Source organism: Crinia signifera, chromosome 6 (assembly GCF_055691185.1).
Source record: "Crinia signifera chromosome 6, ASM5569118v1, whole genome shotgun sequence".
Taxonomy (NCBI): Eukaryota; Metazoa; Chordata; class Amphibia; order Anura; family Myobatrachidae; genus Crinia; species Crinia signifera.
Window position 1 is genome coordinate 81,146,300 of NC_139222.1, and position 22,385 is coordinate 81,168,684.

At 42.3% G+C, this 22,385-nt stretch overlaps 1 protein-coding gene across 7 annotated transcripts in view; it reads left to right on the forward strand.

The window, feature by feature from the left end:
* CCSER2 (coiled-coil serine rich protein 2) overlaps positions 1–22,385 on the forward strand; it is a 133,870-nt gene that overhangs the window by 73,598 nt on the left and 37,887 nt on the right. For all 7 annotated transcript variants that reach the window (XM_083146336.1, XM_083146335.1, XM_083146330.1 and 4 more), the window contains exon 7: positions 19,293–19,379. In XM_083146336.1, coding sequence (XP_083002462.1) covers positions 19,293–19,379 — 87 coding nt within the window. The remainder of the gene's footprint in view (positions 1–19,292; positions 19,380–22,385) is intronic.

The following is a 22,385-nucleotide window of genomic DNA, read 5'->3' on the forward strand; positions in this document are numbered from 1 at the left end:
ATGGATGTAGGAGCAGATAACGACTAAACTGCCATTTTGATGGGCTTTAAACTAGTAACATATTTTAGTCTTTTGGGGGGTCATTTGATTAACAGCTCAGCCACCATGGTCAGTTTCAGAACTGCACATCTCAGCCAGCAACATCACAAGTTTCCCTTGCACACCTTAGGGGTGTACAAGGAAATTATTGATGGTTTGCCTATTGTGATATGCATATATTTGCAAATAACCCATAGATCAGCAGCATGTCTCCGTTAATTTAATTAGCCCCTTGTGTTGCATGAGATATGGTCTTTTGGTTGATGGGTCTTAAGGAGCCCATACACGGTCCGTTGTGGACCGGCTCCATTCTGTACTATGTGATGCACGCTCTCGCGCATCACATAGACCCTTATTCTGATCGGTGCGGCCGGATCCGAATATGCGGCCAGGACCGTGCGTGCGAAACCCCGCCTTCCATACGGATCGCCAACTCCGTCCGTACTCGGTAAGAAGCTGGCCGAACGGACCGCACATGTATTTTTCATGGAATACGCCTCCTCCATCTCAGGGAACCTCCCCCATCATTCGATGGTCGCAGACCATCGAATGCAGGACCGAGTGGTCCACCAGCTCCCGCAACCTCAGACCACACGGACATTTTTCCATGCAAAAGCAGGGATCTGGGTGGGCAGCTGACATCCGGCTATGTCATATGTCCGCCCCCTACACGTGCGTCACGGCCGCATTACCATACGTACGCCCAGCGTTTGCATGGGAACGCCCATGAAACGCGGGGTGTATGCATATGGTAATGAGCCCAAATAGCCCTTCACGGCTACGAGTTCTCTTTAAACTCCTCACCACCACCTACAAGGCTCTCTCCTTCTCCACAGCTCCCTACCTCTCTTCACTGATCTCTATCCACACTTCCTCCCGTCCTCTTCGCTCCATCGCTGACCGCCGACTGACCTCTCACCTAATCACCTCCTCCCACTCCCGTGTCCAAGATTTCTCTCGCGCTGCCCCCCTGCACTGGAACAACCTCCTGCCACCCATCAGGCTATCTGATTCCCTTACCTCCTTCAAGCGCTCCCTCAAAACCCACTTTTTTCGACTAGCCTATACCTCCTCCTAACCTCTTTTGATCCTCCTATCCTACCTCCGTTCCCCTCCGTTCCTACTTATCCTATTGTATTTCGTTCGTCCACCCACCTATTTTTAGTATGTTAACTCTTATGAGCAGGGCCCTCCTTCCTCACATACTCACCCTACCTCATTACCTCACCTGTGCTCCTGTCCTGTTCTTCCCTTCCTCTACTTCATCTTCAGTCTCCTTGACAATTTTGACACCTACTTCTGAACTGATGCTGATTTTAGTTCTACCAGCTATACCCCTATTTATACTGTATCTTTCAACACACCCTGTACGTTACCTTGTAATTTGTTTTTTTTTTTTTTGCTATGTACGGCGCTGCGGACACTTTGCGGCGCCTTATAAATAAACGTACTACTACTACTACGGCCCTCTCCACCCCCTGTTCGGAGTGTTCACATTTCATGCGGGATTTGGCCGTACGCCCCGCTCGCACATGCGCAGAGACGCTTCTGCACATGCGCAGACACAAAACATCGGCGGCACGAACGCACTCGGATATTACCGCACCAACCAGAATAAGGGCCATAGTACGGTACAAAAAGTATGTGCTGCACATACTTTTTGTATTAGCTACACATCACATCAGAGCGCATTGCATGCACACTGCATGCACAAGGCATGAGATGCGATGCGTGCTATTTAAGTCCCAAACGGATCCGTTAAAGGGACCGTGTATGGGCAGCTTTAGCCTCAATTTTACACATTACTTTTTTTTTCAGGTTTTTGATTATTAAACAAAAAAATACTACAGTATATGAAAGGCTTGGCGTTGTGTTACTAGTGTTATGTTGGCTCAAACTGTATCTATACATTATTGGCAACTTTAAAATACTAAGCTCTGACTAATTTATTTGACCCAATTAGAGACCTACTAATTAACATACTCTGGACCTGATTAAGCAGAGTTGTTATATATATATATATATATATATATATGGTATTCACTTTAGTAATGATGAAGACTGATATGGAATATGGACTTAAATTGCTACAAATAATAATAATAATAATAATAATAATATCCTCTTTCAATAAAGGATAGTTTCTTAACATCTTTGGCTTCATAAAAATGTTTAAATCATCCAATTAACACACAAACTATTTGTGTATCATACAACGGGGGAATCTATACATCCAGCAAATTCATTGAACACACAGTTTTTATTTCTTGGGATAGATCGTGTGATACAGCTAATACATGCTGAACATCTTTATTCTTTAAAGGGGGTAATTGATTCACGCACGGTTTTCCTGCACGTGCTGTTTTAAACACCCACCATTCTCACTTGTTTTGTCTTAATGTGTTCTTTTATATACTTCGCTTGTTTTAATTTAACTCATAAAAAAGTTACATTTTATGATTAATATCTCTTGTTGGTGCACCACACCGAGACAAATGCTTTCCTTTCATCTCTCAGCTGTGTTACTAAACAATCGGACATGGGTGCTTTTGTCTGGGTCTCTCCTGATTAGAGCAGCCTCATGTTGGCTAAAATAATGGGTTTTTGCTGCTCTTCAAACACTTTGAGCAGGAGTATTCAATATGCAGCCATCCAGCTGTTGTAGAACTGCACATCCCAGCATAATCTGAGACCATTTTGCTAAGAGTACATTCTAAAACCTTGGAGGACATGCTGGGATATGTAGTCCCACAGCAGCTGGAGGGCTGCATGTCGAATACCTCTGACTACCCAAGTGAAATACATTATCCTTCATTGCAGGGATATTTTTATACACAACTGCCCAATTATTGTAACACACATCTTGTCAAATGTGTACTGTATATCGACCCTAATCTCATTCCTTCGTTTTTGCTCCTCTGCTTACTAAATGATAAAATATTAATAAATTGTGCAACATTTTGCTTGGGCGAAATGTACATATGATCCAATATCTTCCTGTAGGACTATAAAACACACCATTGGAGCACCACTGTAGCTAGGCTTCAGATCCAAATATACAGGTGAAGAATGCTTTTATAGGACTAAAAGCGTGGCCCTTCTCACAACCAAGAGGGTCAAAGTCTCTTGGCAATTTAATATACATAGCTGCTTTCAGGGACACTATGTTAAAGTCCCATACACATAAGAGGATATTTTAAAATATATCGCTCAGATAGGGGCTTCTGATCAATCAATATATTTTCAAATATATAGCCAATGGCCCCTTGAAGTCACTGAACAGTATCGTTTATTGATATCATTCAGGATTATATCATTCTGGATCATTCAGTGGCTGGGGCCAATATTGTATACTATATTAGCCGCAGTGGTGGGGTCATGTAGTGTGTATGGGGCTTTATTACTAATCAACTTCCACACAAAAGTTTGTTAGTAATTATTCCATTACTGTATCTGCCAACTCTTGTCTCGAAATGCCACACTTGCTATAGCTGAGATATACAAAATGACTACAATAACAAGCTTTACTGAAATTGAAAAATAAATACTGAAAATGCGTTTGACCCCGGTAGTATGAATTACCAGCAAAATGGAAAATTCCCTTTCAGAGATGATGATAAAAATATAAAATCCTAAATTCAATACTTTTGTAGAGCAACCTCAAGTTTCTTTTTGCTAAAGTAAAGGGTGCAGAGTCTGAGTTGTGCACAGAAGTGACTGCAGTACCATCCATTATTGGTCGACTGTGAGTGTATGCAATTGATCTATTTGCTGCTTGCCTTGTGTACAGTGGGAGCCCATCTCATCTATCTTCCTTAGGCTGAGGCTCAGGATGGCTAGCCATGGCTATCTTATTGTTCTCAGCTGCAATACAATACATGGAACAATACAGTAGGGCAGTGGTTTTAAACCTTTTTACCTTGCGGCACACTAAATAAGATTTTAAAATTGCCAAGGCACACCATGAGATCCACACAGGGCAAAACACAATGGTCCCACAGGAAAAAAAAACAAGCCTATTGGCCCCATATAAAAAACAATCACACTGGTCCCCTCAGGTAACAAAAATAAAATACATTGGCCCTTTACATGAAAAGAAGAGACCAGCTAATAACAGTTGACCTGGTGTTGGCTGTAAAATGGTTTGGGCATCTCTAGATATGGGGGCACACTTTAGAACAGCTCAAGGCACACTTGGATAGTGGGGAAATGAACAGGACAATTTTAACATTGAATCCTATGGAAAATCGCGTCCATTGCATCGCATGCGATTTGGTTGCATGCAATGCGATTTTTCCAACCCGATCTCAAAATCGGGGGCCCAGTTATTACACAAGTACCAAAAAGGTAAAAGCGAGTGAGTGTGTGTATTTTTGATCTACATACCTTCCAACTTTCCCATTTTTTGTGACTGTCCCGAGTTCCACCCTGGGCTGTCAGTGTTTCGCACTAGAGGGGCAGTCTATTTAGTGAGGCAGAGAGACAGGGGCATGTCCAGCAGCTCTAAGAGTGCTTGTCATGCCCCCATAGCGATGAAATGATTGCAAACGTTCCTGTGAAGCCACGTCTACTTTATCAAAGTCCACGCCCTCATTTCAGGAATGCTTGCGACAGTCCCGACTCCTAATATTCGAATGTTGGACAGTATGTATCCAGCACTAACCTAGTCCTTCCTCTCCAATATCTGGACATATTAATGATTTCTGTAGTGTAGGGGTAAAGGGGCATACACACAGAAGATTGCTGAGCATTCTGAGCGATGCTAGATCACTCAGACGCTCATCAGGATTGCTCAGCACACAGCAATGTACAGCGATTTGCATGCTGAGCAATCTGACAGGGCCAGTGTTCTTTAGCAAAAACACTGGCCCTGACCGGCGATGTAATAGATTTATCCAGCATGCTGGATATTAATCGCCGGCTAATAGAGACGCGCGGGGCCGTGCATCGCTATCGCTCCTACACACAGAGTAATGTACAGTAAGGGCATTTTCTGAGTGATCTAGTGAGAATGCTTAGAAAATGCCCTGAAATTGTACAGTGTGTAGGCCCCATTATTCTCTAGTGATTACCCTCTCCATATGGTATCTATATCAGGATTGGAATGATAAGGTGATTTTAGAGCTCCTCCCCCATTCCCTTTGTGTTTTTATTTGTCTTTAATACCCCTTTTCCACTAGCAACCTGGGTCAGATCTGGTAATTTGTACCCGGAACGATACCGGGTTACACCAGAGTTTAAGAAACATTTCTACCCATTAAATTGCTGGATCCGCCCCATTACACTTTTTTCTTATAGCTTTTTATAAGAAAAAGCCTTTTTAAATGGTTTTACCAAGGGGAGGGAGGGAGGTCACAAAACAGGGCCACCATTACCCAAAACGGCCACCATTAACCCCTTCCTGACAGAGCCTGTTTTTGCCTTCCTGACAGAGCCCTTTTTTTCAATTCTGACATGTCTCACTTAAGTGGGGATAACTTTTTTTTGCTTTTACTTATCCCAGTGATTTTGAGATTGTTTTTTCGTGACACATTGTACTTCAAGTTAGTGGTAAATTTTCGTCGATACAGTCTGTGTTTTTTTGTGAAAAATACCAAAATATCGTGAAAAAATGGAAAATTTAGCGATTTGCAAAATGTTAAATTTTCTGCTTGTGAGACAAATAATCTTACCACTCAAAATAGTGAATAACTAACATAGACCATATGTCTACTTTATGTTGACATCATTATTTCAACTTCCTTTTAATTTTTTGGGACACTAGGAGGCTTACAATATGAATAGCAAATTCTCAAATTTTCAAGAAAATTTCAAACACTGATTTTTTTAGGGACCAGTTCAGTTCTGATGTGACTTTGAGGGACTTGTATGTGAGACACCCCCATAAATGATGCCATTTCAAAAACTGCACCCCTCACAGTATTCAAAACAGCATTTTGGAAGTTTGTTAACCCTTTAGGTGTTTCACAGGAATTAAAACAAAGTGTAGGTGAAATTTCAAAATTTCTTTTTTTTTGCAGATTTGCAATTTTAATACATTTTTCTAAGGAACACAGTACATTTTACTAGAGAAATGTGACTAAAAATTGATTCCCCCAATTCTTTTGTTTTCATAAATATCCTATATGTGGCCCTAGTGTGCACGGTGACCAAACCACAGGCTTCATAATAGAAGGAGCACCTACTTGATTTTGGAGCCTCCTTTTTATGAGATTATTTTTTAGGCACCATGTAGGTTTCTAGGCACCATAACATGCTAAAAGTTAGGAACCCCCCCACAAGTGACCCCATTTTGCAAACTACACCCCTCAGGGAATTCAGCTAGGGGTATAGTGTACATTTCAAACCCGCAGGGGTTTCACCAATTGTGGTACAACTGGGCAGTGAAAATGAAAAATTATTTTTTTTACACAAAAATGCAGTTCTGGCTCCAAATTTGTCATTTTCAGAAGGTATGAAGGAGAAAAAGCACCCCAAAATCTGTGCCCCAATTTCTCCCGAGTACAGCAATGCCTCACATGTGACCAAAAAATACCAGTTGGGTGCATGGCAGGACTCAAAAGGGAAGGAGTGATTTTTGGATTTTGCAGCTCAGATTCTGGTGGAATTTTGGTGGGTGCTATGTCGCATTAGCAAGACCCCCCAAGCACCAATACAGTGGAACCCCCCCACAAGTCACCCCATTTTGCAAACTACACCCCTCAGGGAATTCATCTAGGGGTATAGTGTACATTTCAAACCCCCAGGGGTTTCACCAATTTTGATACAAGTGGGCAGTGAAAATGAAAAATTACATTTTTTTACACAAAAATGCAGTTCTGGCTCAAAATTTTTCATTTTCAGAAGGTATGAAGGAGAAAAATCACCCCAAAATCTGTGCCCCAATTTCTCCCGAGTACGGCAATGCCTCACATGTGACCAAAAAATACCAGTTGGGTGCATGGCAGGACTCAGAAGGGAAGGAGTGATTTTTGGATTTTGCAGCTCAGATTCTGGTGGAATGAATGGTGGGTGCTATGTTGCACCAATACAGTGGAACCCCCCCACAAGTCACCCCATTTTGCAAAGTACACCCCTCAGGGAATTCATCTAGGGGTATAGTGTACATTTCAAACCCCCAGGGGTTTCACCAATTTTGATACAAGTGGGCAGTGAAAATGAAAAATTACATTTTTTTACACAAAAATGCAGTTCTGGCTCACAATTTTTCATTTTCAGAAGGTATGAAGGAGAAAAAGCACCCCAAAATATGTGCCCCAATTTCTTCCGAGTACGGCAATGCCTCACATGTGACCAAAAAATACCAGTTGGGTGCATGGCAGGACTCAGAACGGAAGGAGTGATTTTTGGATTTTGCGGCTCAGATTCTGGTGGAATTTTGGTGGGTGCTATGTCGCATTAGCAAGACCCCCCAAGCACCAATACAGTGGAACCCCCCCACAAGTCACCCCATTTTGAAAACTACACCCCTCAGGGAATTCATCTAGGGGTATAGTGTACATTTAAAACCCCCAGGGGTTTCACCAATTTTGATACAAGTGGGCAGTGAAAAAGAAAAATTACATTTTTTACACAAAAATGCAGTTCTGGCTCAAAATTTTTCATTTTCAGAAGGTATGAAGGAGAAAAAGCACCCCAAAATCTGTGCCCCAATTTCTCCCGAGTACGGCAATGCCTCACATGTGACCAAAAAATACCAGTTGGGTGCATGGCAGGACTCAGAAGGGAAGGAGTGATTTTTGGATTTTGCAGCTCAGATTCTGGTGGAATTTTGGTGGGTGCTATGTCGCATTAGCAAGACCCCCCAAGCACCAATACAGTGGAACCCCCCCACAAGTCACCCCATTTTGAAAACTACACCCCTCAGGGAATTCATCTAGGGGTATAGTGTACATTTCAAACCCCCAGGGGTTTCACCAATTTTGATACAAGTGGGCAGTGAAAATGAAAAATTACATTTTTTTACACAAAAATGCAGTTCTGGCTCAAAATTTTTCATTTTCAGAAGGTATGAAGGAGAAAAAGCACCCCAAAATCTGTGCCCCAATATCTCCCGAGTACGGCAATGCCTCACATGTGACCAAAAAATACCAGTTGGGTGCATGGCAGGACTCAGAACGGAAGGAGTGATTTTTGGATTTTGCAGCACACATTCTGGTGGAATGAATGGTGGGTGCTATGTTGCACCAATACAGTGGAACCCCCCCACAAGTCACCCCATTTTGCAAAGTACACCCCTCAGGGAATTCATCTAGGGGTATAGTGTACATTTCAAACCCCCAGGGGTTTCACCAATTTTGATACAAGTGGGCAGTGAAAATGAAAAATTACATTTTTTTACACAAAAATGCAGTTCTGGCTCACAATTTTTCATTTTCAGAAGGTATGAAGGAGAAAAAGCACCCCAAAATATGTGCCCCAATTTCTTCCGAGTACGGCAATGCCTCACATGTGACCAAAAAATACCAGTTGGGTGCATGGCAGGACTCAGAACGGAAGGAGTGATTTTTGGATTTTGTGGCTCAGATTCTGGTGGAATTTTGGTGGGTGCTATGTCGCATTAGCAAGAACCCCCCAAGCACCAATACAGTGGAACCCCCCCACAAGTCACCCCATTTTGCAAACTACACCCCTCAGGGAATTCATCTAGGGGTATAGTGTACATTTCAAACCCCCAGGGGTTTCACCAATTTTGATACAAGTGGGCAGTGAACATGAAAAATTACATTTTTTACACAAAAATGCAGTTCTGGCTCAAAATTTTTCATTTTCAGAAGATATGAAGGAGAAAAAGCACCCCAAAATCTGTGCCCCAATTTCTCCCGAGTACGGCAATGCCTCACATGTGACCAAAAAATACCAGTTGGGTGCATGGCAGGACTCAAAAGGGAAGGAGTGATTTTTGGATTTTGCAGCTCAGATTCTGGTGGAATTTTGGTGGGTGCTATGTCGCATTAGCAAGACCCCCCAAGCACCAATACAGTAGAACCCCCCCACAAGTGACCCCATTTTGCAAACTACACCCCTCAGGGAATTCATCTAGGGGTATAGTGTACATTTAAAACCCCCAGGGGTTTCACCAATTTTGATACAAGTGGGCAGTGAAAAAGAAAAATTACATTTTTTACACAAAAATGCAGTTCTGGCTCAAAATTTTTCATTTTCAGAAGGTATGAAGGAGAAAAAGCACCCCAAAATCTGTGCCCCAATTTCTCCCGAGTACGGCAATGCCTCACATGTGACCAAAAAATACCAGTTGGGTGCATGGCAGGACTCAGAAGGGAAGGAGTGATTTTTGGATTTTGCAGCACAGATTCTGGTGGAATGAATGGTGGGTGCTATGTTGCACCAATACAGTGGAACCCCCCCACAAGTCACCCCATTTTGCAAACTACACCCCTCAGGGAATTCATCTAGGGGTATAGTGTACATTTCAAACCCCCAGGGGTTTCACCAATTTTGATACAAGTGGGCAGTGAAAATGAAAAATTACATTTTTTTACACAAAAATGCAGTTCTGGCTCAAAATATTTCATTTTCACAAGGAATGAAGGAGACAAAGCACCCCAAAATCTGTGCCCCAATTTCTCCCGAGTACGGCAATGCCTCATGTGTGACCAAAAAGTGGCAGGACTCAGAAGGGAAGGAGTGATATTTGGAGTTTGCAGCACAAATTCTGGTGGAATTTTGGTGGGTGCTATGTCGCATTAGCAAGACCCCCCAAGCACCAATACAGTGGAACCCCCCCACAAGTCACCCCATTTTGAAAACTACACCCCTCAGGGAATTCATCTAGGGGTATAGTGTACATTTAAAACCCCCAGGGGTTTCACCAATTTTGATACAAGTGGGCAGTGAAAAAGAAAAATTACATTTTTTACACAAAAATGCAGTTCTGGCTCAAAATTTTTCATTTTCAGAAGGTATGAAGGAGAAAAAGCACCCCAAAATCTGTGCCCCAATATCTCCCGAGTACGGCAATGCCTCACATGTGACCAAAAAATACCAGTTGGGTGCATGGCAGGACTCAGAAGGGAAGGAGTGATTTTTGGATTTTGCGGCTCAGATTCTGGTGGAATGAATGGTGGGTGCTATGTGGCATTAGCAAGACCCCCGAAGCACGGTGAAATTATGAACCTAATATTCCATAGATGTGTGGTATAATTTAAAACACTCCTTTATACATAGGCCGGGTTTGTCGGGGCAAGTGTCACACTGGAAAATAGTTTGCTTTCTTATTCCCTTTTTATAGCAAACTTTGCACCTTTTTTGTGTCCTGCCCTTTTTTCCAGTGGAGGGGATTTCATCAGGAAAATGCTGCCCTGGTACAATACGGGGGCCAGTACTAGAAGTACTGGGGCCCTCTGCCTGCTGGTTCCCAAATATTAGGCCCTTTATGACTTCCTCTTGAAAGTGCATAAATGTCCCCCTCTGGCCGGTAGAACGGAATAGCACGTAAGCGTTATACAGTGCCATCTGGATGATATACACGGCCACCTTCTTGTACCAGATTTTTGTTTTCCGCAGGGCACTGTACGGCTTCAGTACCTGATCTGAAAGATCCACTCCGCCCATGTACCTATTGTAATCCAGGATACAATTAGGTTTTGAGGTGTGGGTACTGGTACCTCGTACAGGGACGGAGGTGGTACTGTCTCCGTGAATTGTTGTCAGTATAAGGACATCCCTCTTGTCCTTATATTTGACCAACAACATATTTTCGGTGCATATTCCCCTGCTTTCACCCCTTCTCATTACTTGGGCAATGTGCGTTTTTGGGAGGCCTCTTTGGTTCTTGCGCACAGTACCGCAAGCTGCTGTACCTCTTGAACCAAGGGCCTTAAACAGGGGGATGCTAGTGTAAAAGTTATCCACATAGAGGTGATAACCTTTATCCAGGAAGGGGTGCACTAAATCCCAGACAATTTTCCCACTAACACCTACGAGGGAGGGGGGGCATTCTGGCGGTTGAATTCTTGAATCCTTCCCTTCATAAACCCTAAACCTGTGGGTGTACCCTGAGGTGCTTTCACACAGCTTATACATTTTTATGCCATACCTTGCCCTCTTACTGGGAAGGTACTGGCGGAATTTAACCCTTCCTTTAAAATGTATAAGGGACTCGTCGATACAAATAAATTTTTCAGGGATGTACACCTCTTCAAATTTGGCACTGAAATGATCAATGACCGGCCTGACTTTGAATAGCCGGTCAAAGGTGGGATCATCTCTGGGTGGGCACTGTGCATTATCGGTGTAATGTATGAATTTAAGAATTGTCTCAAATCGAGTCCGGGGCATGGCCATACGGTAAAATGGAGTACTGTACAGAACATCTGTACTCCAATATTGCCTAATTTCTGGCTTTTTTACTATGCCCATATGAAACACCAGACCCCAAAACGTCATCATCTCTACTGCATCTACAGGGGTCCACCTAGCAAATGATGACGTGGGGTTTTGAGCAATAAACTGCTGGGCATATAAATTAGTTTGGTCCACCATTAAATTTATAAAATCATCAGAGAAAAATAATTTGAAAAAGTCAATTTCTCTGAGACCTGTGGAATCAAATTGGATTCCTGGCATGCCCAAAAACTCAGGAACCTGGGGCTCAAAATTGTCTGGTGGTGGGGTCCATACTAGATCAATTATTGGGGGGGGAATCTCAGCTGATCTACGGGGGCGTCTTTGAGGGGGTCCCTCATCAGCAGAGGAGGAAGAGGAGCTTAAGGCAAATCCTTCAAATTCCCCGCTTGCATCACTGCCTGTGTCAGAGTCAGAAGCAAGCATGGCATATGCCTCCTCCACTGAATACATTCTCCTGGATGATTGGGAGGACATTTGGGAGGACATTTGGGAGGACATTTGGGATGCCATTTTTATTTTTGTGTTACCGGTAGTGAAATGTTTCAACACGTGTATAGTGTAGGGGGGGGCACAAACTTTATTTCAATCCGGGGGGTATGTAGTGTGTAGTGTGTATGTGGTGCAGAAAAAAAAAAAAATGCTTTATACCAATAAAAAAAAAAAAAATGAAGGGGTTAAAAAAAAAAAAAAAATGAAGGGGTTAAAAAAAAAAAAAAGGATGGGGTTAAAAAAAAAAAAGGTCCTGCGCCAAAAATTGAGCACAGATGTTGGTCAGTAACGTCTGTCACTGAACAGCGCTCAAAGGCAACAGGAATTTGATCAAAAAAAAAAAAAAAATAGATCAACCCTGTGCCGAAAGAGATGATCAGTGATGTACGTCACTGATCAGCGCACAGCGGCCACAGGACACCCACAAAATCACAGTGTGTGTAAAAAAAAAAATTAAAAAAATACCCCACAGCACACACACAAAAAAAAAAGGTGATCAGTGATGCGACACTGATTACCAGTGAGGTGCAGCAGGTGCACAACCTTTGGTGCAACTGACAGGTATATATAAAAAAAAAAAAACCTCTGTACCCCCAAAAAAGTTGCTGATCACCTCAGATATAGTGATCAGCACAAAAGGCGGGGACAGCAGACACAAAATTTAGCACTCTCTATCACTATCTCTCTCTATCTCTCTATCTCTCACTATCTAACACTATCTAACACTCTATGACACTGCAGCAGCAGCACTCACAGGTATATCTATATATAAAAAAAAACCTGCGCCCCCAAAAAGTTACTGATCAGTTAATTTATACTGATCAGCACAAAAGGAGGGGGCAGCAGTCAGTTATATAAAAAATATATAGCACAATCTGTCACTATCTCTCTCTATCTCTCTCTATCTCTCTCTCTCTATCTCTCTCTATCTCTCTATAACTATCACACTGCAGCAGCACAAAATATAGCACTCTGTCAGTAGGCCTCTCTCTCTATCTCTCTCTCTCTATCTCTCTCTCTCTATCTATAACTATATCACACTGCAGCAGCACAAAATATAGCACTCTCTGACACTATCTCTCTCTCTATCTCTCTCTATCTCTCTCTATCTCTCTCTCTCTATCTCTCTCTATCTCTCTCTATCTATCTCTCTCTATCTATCTCTATCTATCTCTCTATCTATCTAGCTAATACTAATACAGTGCAGCAGCACAATATCACAGTATGGCACAATTATTGCACAGGATCCAGGAAGCAATCAGCAGCGATCAGGTAAGTATTGCAGCAAGTATTTCTGGTCAGTATGGCGGCAGGGGGGTACGGTGACCGCACTGCACGCTTTCCAGACCGGAATGGCGTCTGCAGTGCAGTCACCGTTAGTTTAAATCTCCCTCCTTGGCTGTGATTGGTCCGTCGGTCCGACGGACCAATCACGGCCTTTGGGGGCGGGCGGGGTGAGGTGGGGTGACACCAGTGTCACCCTTACACCCCGCGGTGATTGGTGCTGTACTTTACAGCACCAATCACCTCTGATCCCGTGTCACCGGCGAACGTTATTCGCCGGTGACACAGGAAAACGCTGTGAATGGCTGTTCACACTGAACAGCCAATCACAGCGATCGCCGACGGGGGGGCGGCATCGCAGCCCCCCCGGGGCATGCACGGACATGTCTGCTGTCAGGGACAGCAGACATGTTGAAACTGTCACCGCGTCTATAGACGCGGTGACAGTTTAAATCCATGACGTACATTTACGCCATGTGTCGGGAAGTGCTTCCCGACCATGACGTAAATGTACGTCAAATGTCGGGAAGGGGTTAAAGAAAGCATTTCCTTATTAATGAAGAGACCACAAATATTTATTTGAAAAGTTTGTGCTTTTATTTTACTCCCAAATGCTCATTATGATACCTTTTCAAAAGTGTAAAATTTTTGTGAAAACTGTTTGCAGTATACCTGAGCCATTGGTGTGCCTAGACATGTACAAAATGCACATAAAAATGCCCCAGAAGCTCCAATCAGCTCTGTTTTTCAAATATAAAGAAGCAGAAAAGGATACCTAGGTATCTATAAGGGGCGCCAATATGGGTGTGCCTTGCCAAGCTGCAACCTGAAAAAGGGGTGTCACTCCCTTACAGCAAAAAAGAGGAAAAAATTGGGTGGTTGCGCTATACAGTACTATTCAGTCATGCATGGAATAAAACATTGGTATTTATTGCAGTAAACAATATTCACAAGATAATATTTGTGCACACTTCTTAAGCCTGTGGCTTTAAGAATATCAATAAAAAGTATTGATAAATACTTGTGACATGTAAAAATACAATGTAAAACTACAAAAAATTTGTGCTGCTGTATTTTGTATATAGGGGATGAAAGTCCCAAAAAGGTCACCTCAAATCAGCTGTGTCCTGTCCTCTTTTGGGCCCAAAAGGAAATGGTTCCTTGGTGATGGGTGAACAGTGGAATAGGATGGATGTGCCACTGTATTGTCTCCGTGGTAATTAGGTATCGGAGTCGCCCCAAAGATTGATGGTAATTGATATTGGAGTCGCCCCAAAGATTATTGTGGATGTGGGGTCCTGGTTCGGCAGTATTTACAGGGGTGGCGTTCCTCCACAAAGATGGTATTGCCCCTCCTAGGGTCCTGCACTCCAGGGGGTTTTTGTGGTCCCAGTGGGAATCGAGTTTTAGAAGCTCTGCTGGTGGGCACAGACTGAGGGTGATGAAAAAGTGAACAAGCAGCTGGATGGGTGTACCAAATGGCCGACGCGTTTCGCTGCCCCTGCAGCTTTTTCAAGGTGGTTTGCTAGGTACAGCCTCTGGGTATAAATACCCTCCGTGATTGGGGTATTGTGCACATCTGTGTTAACTCAATTAATTTATTGTTTTCACAAAACATATTGGAAATTATAGCAGCATGAATAGGAGACAGCTCTAAACATTTGTATACTGTCAAAGTTAAAAAACGAGGTTTCCAAATGATAAAAAACACACTTTTCATATTGTATTGAAATGAGATAGTATAATTGCGTTTCCGGACTTCCGGTGACGCACTTCCGGTTTAGATGGAACGCAGGTGACCCGCATAATCGCGATTTAATGTTTAGAAAAACGGAGTGCTGAACACTCTCTAGCAACTGGTTGCTATATGTTGTGGCATTTGTAGCTAGTGTGTATTTCTTATATGCCGCATTAGCGCAGTTGCTATCCCTCTGCGTGTTAGCACAGAGTAAAACTTCGTAATTACTTCCTGGTCACGTGACCCAATGAGAAATATGCGCTTCCCTGCGTTCCACTGATCAGGAAGCTTTACTCATTCTCTAGTGGATACTGGTGCGTTCCAAGAGACACATATTGATTTCACATATCAAGTAACAAACATGAAGTAAGCAATAGGTATATTTTACAATGTATATTTCATTATATTTATACATATATTGCACTGCATACAGATCGGTACTAAGGCTGCAGAGGGAAGATTCCCATTATCCCAAGAGTATGGCAGCATCATAAAGACAATATATCCAAAGCAATACTGTACTAGAAACGTATATAAATATACATATATATGTATAAAGAGAGGTAGGTGAAGACTAAATTGATAAAATTAAATAAAATTATAGAATTATATGTAGAGAAAAGAAAAATGCAAAGTAAATAGATATAGATGTGAAATATGAGAACTTTTTCCCATAGGGTTCATAGTAAATTCCTTTTTATTCTTGCTATACAGGATGTATATATGTGAGTGCTTGTCTTCTAATTGTTCTCATTGAGGCAGAGACAAGGTGTGGATATAATAAGCAGGGCTGGTGCAAGGGTCTTTGGCACCCTAGGCAAAACCTCTGCCAGCCGCCCCCCCCCCCCCCCCCCCCCAATTATTTATTTATTCCGTGAGGGCACCCATAGACAAAGGAGGGGTGAAGGGGTAATGGAACAAACATACATGAAGCATTACAAATTGCATGTACATACACACACACACACACCCACGCACATATATATATATATATATATAGATATATAGATTGCAGTAAAGGATTCAATCGGCGGCACTCCCAGGATCTTTTTAAAGTGCTTTAATAGTGCTCCAACGTTTCGGGAATAACCCCGTTTTCAAGGAAAAAACAACAGTTTTTTTTTTCCTTGAAAACGGGGTTATTCCCGAAACGTTGGAGCACTATTAAAGCACTTTAAAAAGATCCTGGGAGTGCCGCCGATTGAATCCTTTACTGCAATCTACAAACATTTGCCGGAGGGCACCCAGGCAGATGCCGCTGACACCAAGGAGTGCCGAGCTGAACAAGTCTACTATATATATATATATATATATATATATATATATATATATATATATATATATATATATATATATATATATATATACATATATATATATACATACATACATACATACATACATACATACATACATACATACATATATATATATATATACATACAGCCATTCAGGGACTCAATATAGACACATAGATTTTAACCCACTCCCCCAGGCAGTTAACCCCTTGAGTGGTGGGTTTTGCTGGGGCAGGACAAACCTACCATGGCAGGTTTGTCCTGCCCCAGCAAAACCCACCACAGGAATTTGTAGGCTTCCCCCCTCACCTCTGCTCCGGCGTTAGTACGCCGGAGCTTCCATGCCGCTGCTGCGCTGTCCCCCTTGCCTTTGCCGGCGCCTGTCACTTTCAGCAGTGACGTCGGCTGTAGGCTGGGGGATGATCGCGGCAGCTCGGAAGGACTCGGGTGCCTGAGCGCTCCCGAGTCCCCCCGAGCCACGCCGACCATCCCCCAGCCTGCAGCCGACGTCATTGTAAAATGAGTGACGGGCGGCTAGCGGGGCGGGCGGCAGGGGATCGCCAGACCAAAGGTGATGGCGAGGACGGGGGGGACGGGGACAAGGTTTGTGGTGGGGGGGGTGGTGGGAACTAGAGGTGCTGCGCCAGTGGTGCACACCTGGACACCACTGGCGCGCACCTATTGTATGTTAGTGGTATGCCCGGAGATTTTCCGGGACAGCCCGCTGCGGCAGCACAGCTGAGCCCGGAAAATCTCTGGGCATACCACTTAAGTGGTTAAATGATAAATAAGTGGCGCCCTCCAGCGGCGAGCGCCCTAGGCAGCTGCCTAATGCTGCCTAGTGGTAGCTCCGGCCCTGATAATAAGAAGCTGAAAAGGGTGATATGGGAGTAAAGACATATGGGGAGAGGGCATTGTGCATAAGAGGGAATGCTTCGGAGTTATGGTGATGGTTCAGATGACCGTATTCAATTCTACCGCCTCATTGAGGCCATCTGGATGGATGGTATTCATCTGAAACATCCAGAATACTTCTTGTCTGCAGAGTTTCTTGTATCTATCGCCCCCCCGTGTTGTTTTTCAAATATACCAAGTTGGGAGCGTTTCCACTACCCCTAAGCCCAGGTGCAAACCAGGTCCAACACTGATCATTACCTGGGTTGGATTGCCAGGGAATCCAAACCAGATTATATGACATGGGAGCATTTCCACTAGCAGAAAACCCGGGAAATGTGTATCCCCGCTGAAATTACCGGGTTATTTTGGTTAGAGGAAAAGGGGTATTAGTGATGTGAGCAGGCTTAATGAGGCCCAATTATGTTGTCAAGTCCTGCCCCTTTTGTTGGCCACACTTGCTGCAAAATTTTGGGCAGCATAAGATGTTTGTCACATCACGGCATGTATACCTGCTAGCTGGATGATGGATACTCATTAGCAGAATTAAGGAAAATGCAGTTAGAGATTGAATACATTTAGGGGGAAATTTACTAAGATGTGTTTTCTACTTCACATGTGATGTTGCTACGGGCAACCAATCAGAATCTACTTCGTATTTATTTAGCACACTAGAAGATAGTAAACAAGATCTGGTTGGTTGCAACATCACATGTGAAGTAGAATACACATCTTAGTAAATTTCCCCCATTATCTCAATGTACATTGAGGCCACAGTGTAAATTACATGTGCGTGGCTAAAATGGCCATTGTCCTGTCACTCAGCAGTGGAAATATCAGTCTTTGCCTAATGCTGAGTACACAGTAGTAGGTATACAGTATCTGCAGATCAATTGATCTGCCGATTATATCTACCAACAGATCGGGCACTGTGTTCTCCATACACGCTACCTGATCCATTGGAACTGACATCACAATTGGTTCGTCGCATGCAGCCCACCCATTGAGCTGTCAATCGCCAGCAACTCCTGCAGCGGCTGTATAGGCGGTCAGCAGATCATCCGTGTACACAGCACGATGCACCGATTATATCTTTCAATATGGGCTACAATACATGGGCTGTATTGAACAGCCAACGGGATATATCTGAGAACTATCCCATACACACTGCTCAATGTTCCATTGATATTTTGGCCGTTCAATTGAATGCCAGATACTGTATATTGGCCAGTGTTTACGCACTTAACTTTTCTCTGCCATTTTGGCTTAGATTTTTCAGTCTCTCAATTACAGCTACAGCTGAATGCACAATACAGACATTAACTTAAATACTGATGATATAAAGGTGCATATACAGTAAATGACACTAACGACCATCATTAAAAGTATTTACATTCGTATGTATGGTGTGTGCTCCCGCAGGTGTGCTGTTGTCCATACATGCAGCTCAATCCTGACTAGATCATCAATGAAAGCTATACTCCTGGATGTGGCCACTGAAGAAATCTTTTTTGTGAATTATACCAGTTTTCATAAAAGAGCTTATTTGTCCTGGAGCTCTGCTGAGTTCAAGGGAAACAATATTGTTTATGGAGCACATCCTCTAATGTATATCCTAGTCAGGGGTATATTTCCAGCCAATTCTCGAGCGCTACCAATGGTTAATGTATTTTGAAAAGATCCACAGGTGGGAGACCTGAAAACAAATATGTCAGTGAGTAATGAATACGCCTGTGCACAAGCAAGGTGGTCTGGAAAACAAACTGCTAGTAGATCTCAAGGACTGGAGTCTGCTATCTTTGATCCAAGATAACGTTGAAATGATAGAACATAGTATGTCAGATGACTAGATAAGGTCCTTTGAGGGAAATTTACTAAAATGGGAGTTCTATTTCACATGGGATATTGTTATGGGCAACCATCAGAATCTAATTTTTTTTAACAACTTCTAGAAGATAAAATGTAGTATCTGATTGGTTGCCCATAGCAACATCCCATCTGATATACAACTCCCATCTTAGTAAATTTCCCCCTTAGTGGGTATATACAGGATCTGTCTCTTCATTTACCCACGGTTTATTGAACGAATGATAGATATATTTTAAGTACACAGGAAACCTTTTATGTACAGTATGATCTTTTTATCAGTTAAGCATGTTATTGTGTTTTATTTTCCATAGGAAGATGACTCTGATTCTCCCCTGCAAGATATACAGCTGTCTGTACCTGCTACACCAGAACCACAGGACACCCATACACTTTGGAAGGTAGGTGTTAAAATTTCTACATCACATATTCATGTTATATAATATTTCCTGCACGTTCAAGAACACTTAAGTCCTGGCATAGATCAGCAAATTTACCACAAATTCACATGGTTTTGGTGAATTCACAGATGTTTTTGCAGCCGTTTTCACCGATGCTGATTCACCTAATAAAAAAGTGAAATGGCATTGGAGAAAATATACTCAGTAATTGAATACTGATAGGCGAATCTTTGCTGTTTTTTTGTTTTTTTTTTGCCTGGCAAAAAATTCATCCAGGATTGAAATATCCCTGAATATACACAGATTTTTCTCTCTCATTTGTATTTTAAATGAGGATAAATGAACCTCACAATAAAAAAATCTGCACATTCACATTAATACCTGGCCCATGGTTAATTTTGGTGGAGCCTAAAGCCCCATACACACTAGAAAGGGCTTCTGAGCGATATTGTGCACAGTATTGCCTAGTGTGTACACTCAATGTCGTTATTGACCCCTTCCTTTGTCTGAATATATTCAGACGAGGGAGGTCCTCATTGACGACTTCCATGCTGTGCCGTCACTCCCCCTGATGTTGGTCCCCTCGACAGTCATCGGCAAGTGTGTATATCGGGGTCAGCAGGAATCTGGTAATTTGTATGGGGCTTTATGATCAAGGACCACTTAAAAGGACTTTCAAAGTATCTTATTGGTTCCTCCAATAGATATGTTAAATTTGAGGATGACTGATATTTTGCTTGCTGTATATAGAATATGTAACCATTTACATTTGTCTTTACCTAACTTTACAGTCTACACACACATATAATATTGTCAGGTTTGTCAGAAACCTTACTGTTTTGGGAGGAAATAAGAGCACCCTAAAGAAAACTGCAAAAAACATACAAACACATATGTGTGCAGTGCTGTTGACCCATGGGTGGTGATATGTATTGTGTGTTTGTACTAAATGTTTGCAGCTAGCATATACTGTTTTACGCAAGATAACGAACTAGTGTTTTTATATGTATTTCCAATGTTTATTATGTTTCTTTGTTTGTTTATGCACAGATATCTGTTATCCGTGTAGAGACAAATGCCCTCCTGTAAATTATTTGGAAGCTAAGGGTTAGCAGATGGTTGCTTTGGTAGAAAATACTTTACGTACAAGAACATAATGTAGTAGCTCAAGCTAACCTGGTGTCTTTCAAGATTAATTGGATTTGTGTCTCTGTCTTCAATGTGTCTCCAATTCCATTCGCAAGGGATATAAACATATTACATTTTGTAAAACACGGTGGATGTATTTCGTTAAAGGCACGCTTGATATAAGGAGATTGTTGCGCTCAGTTTCTAGTTTATTCTTTTCTACTAAAGATTAATGTTGGGGAAAGGACAGGCTATGTGCAGCATAATTAGAGTTGTCTTGCCATAAAATACTAAATCCATTTAAAGAGAAATAGCATGTTGCGCTAAATGCCTAGCACATGCCCTTATTCCATTTTCTTTGATAAATAGCCATTTAGTTGGAGTTATCACAACTTCTAGATTCAAGTGAAAATAACAGACATCACACCCTAGATGAATCTGTTCCTGACTACTACTTACTGGCTGGTTGAAAAATAATCATAGATTAAAACCAAGAAAATGTATAGTTCTATACCTTGGGGCATTACAGTTTTCAAACGATGGCTTTATTGGCAATTTCTGCTGTGGAAAATATGTTTTCAATAACCACTTTCTGTTTTTCTTTTGTTAGAATTTTTTCTCTTCAAGCGATCCTTTTTCTTATATGTTTTTATTATTATCTAGGAATTTATGTATGTATTCGCGGTTAGAGAGAAGTATGCAGGATTGAGCAGCCAAGCAGATTCCCAAGAGATCCTTATTTGAAATTCTAATTGTCATCTGTAATAGAACAGTCCTAAATCATACTTGCCTCCCGGGAGATCCCCGAAATTCAGGTGGCGCTCCAAGGAAAGTTTGCAAGTATCTCACTTTCCCTGGAGTAGCCCCCCCCCCGCATAGTACAAATGTGTGGTCCAAGGGGGACCCGATAGCACATTTCACTCTGAACTACATGAAAGTGGATATGCCTCCACTATATAGTGCCTGCTTTTCAACAATGTATAGCCTACCAAGCCCAGAGGAGAGCGCATCAAAGAAGGAAAGATATATCCTAAATGTCATTCTAACTATTGCTGACTACAGGTTATCGGAGGGTACACCCCTGCAGAGTACAATGTATATTTTTCAGCTTAATGGAACATGTCCTTTGATCTATGATATCCGGATGGGGATTGATAATGTTTAGGTCGACCATTAGTGGTCGAAAGCTTCTAGTTAGACAGTGACAGGAGATCGACGGATGTCAATGGTCGATGAGACTGTGTTCCACAGTAGCGAGGTTAACACCAGTTTTTCATATTGTTTTGGTTGCAGGTCCACTTGGTTCCTACTTTACTACCGAAGTGGACATCTAGAGTAAGATTATAATAGTGTGCCCGAAGCATGGCGAGCGCAGCCTGTGCACATATACATTGCCCACAAGGACCCCTGTGACATTTGGCACAAAAAAAACATGAAAACTTGTATTGACTTTGCTATGGTCAAACACGTTGCTGTTGACCATTGAGTAGTCGATCTCCCGTCACTGTCTAACTACACGTGGTCGGCCAAGTTTAGACATCTAGACTCCTTTGACCACTAGTGGTCGATCATGGTATTGTCGCCCTAAATATGGTCGATTCGATATACCATAACCTTTCTCTGTAAGGTGTTAAATAGGTGTTTTTTTGGTGAAAGGAAAAAAAAAAGGAAAGGAAGTTGCCTTTTACATTGTTTAATAATGCAACAGAGGTGAATAAAAAATGGGAAATGTTTTTTCCTTGTCACACGAAACAATGTCGCCTGTCACATTACTTCATGCCAGTTCCATGTTGTTGATAACGTGCACATTATTATCTGTTGCCTAAATTTGACTTTTTGTTGGAATCTCTTCCACTTGCTCATTGCCACAATCAGATC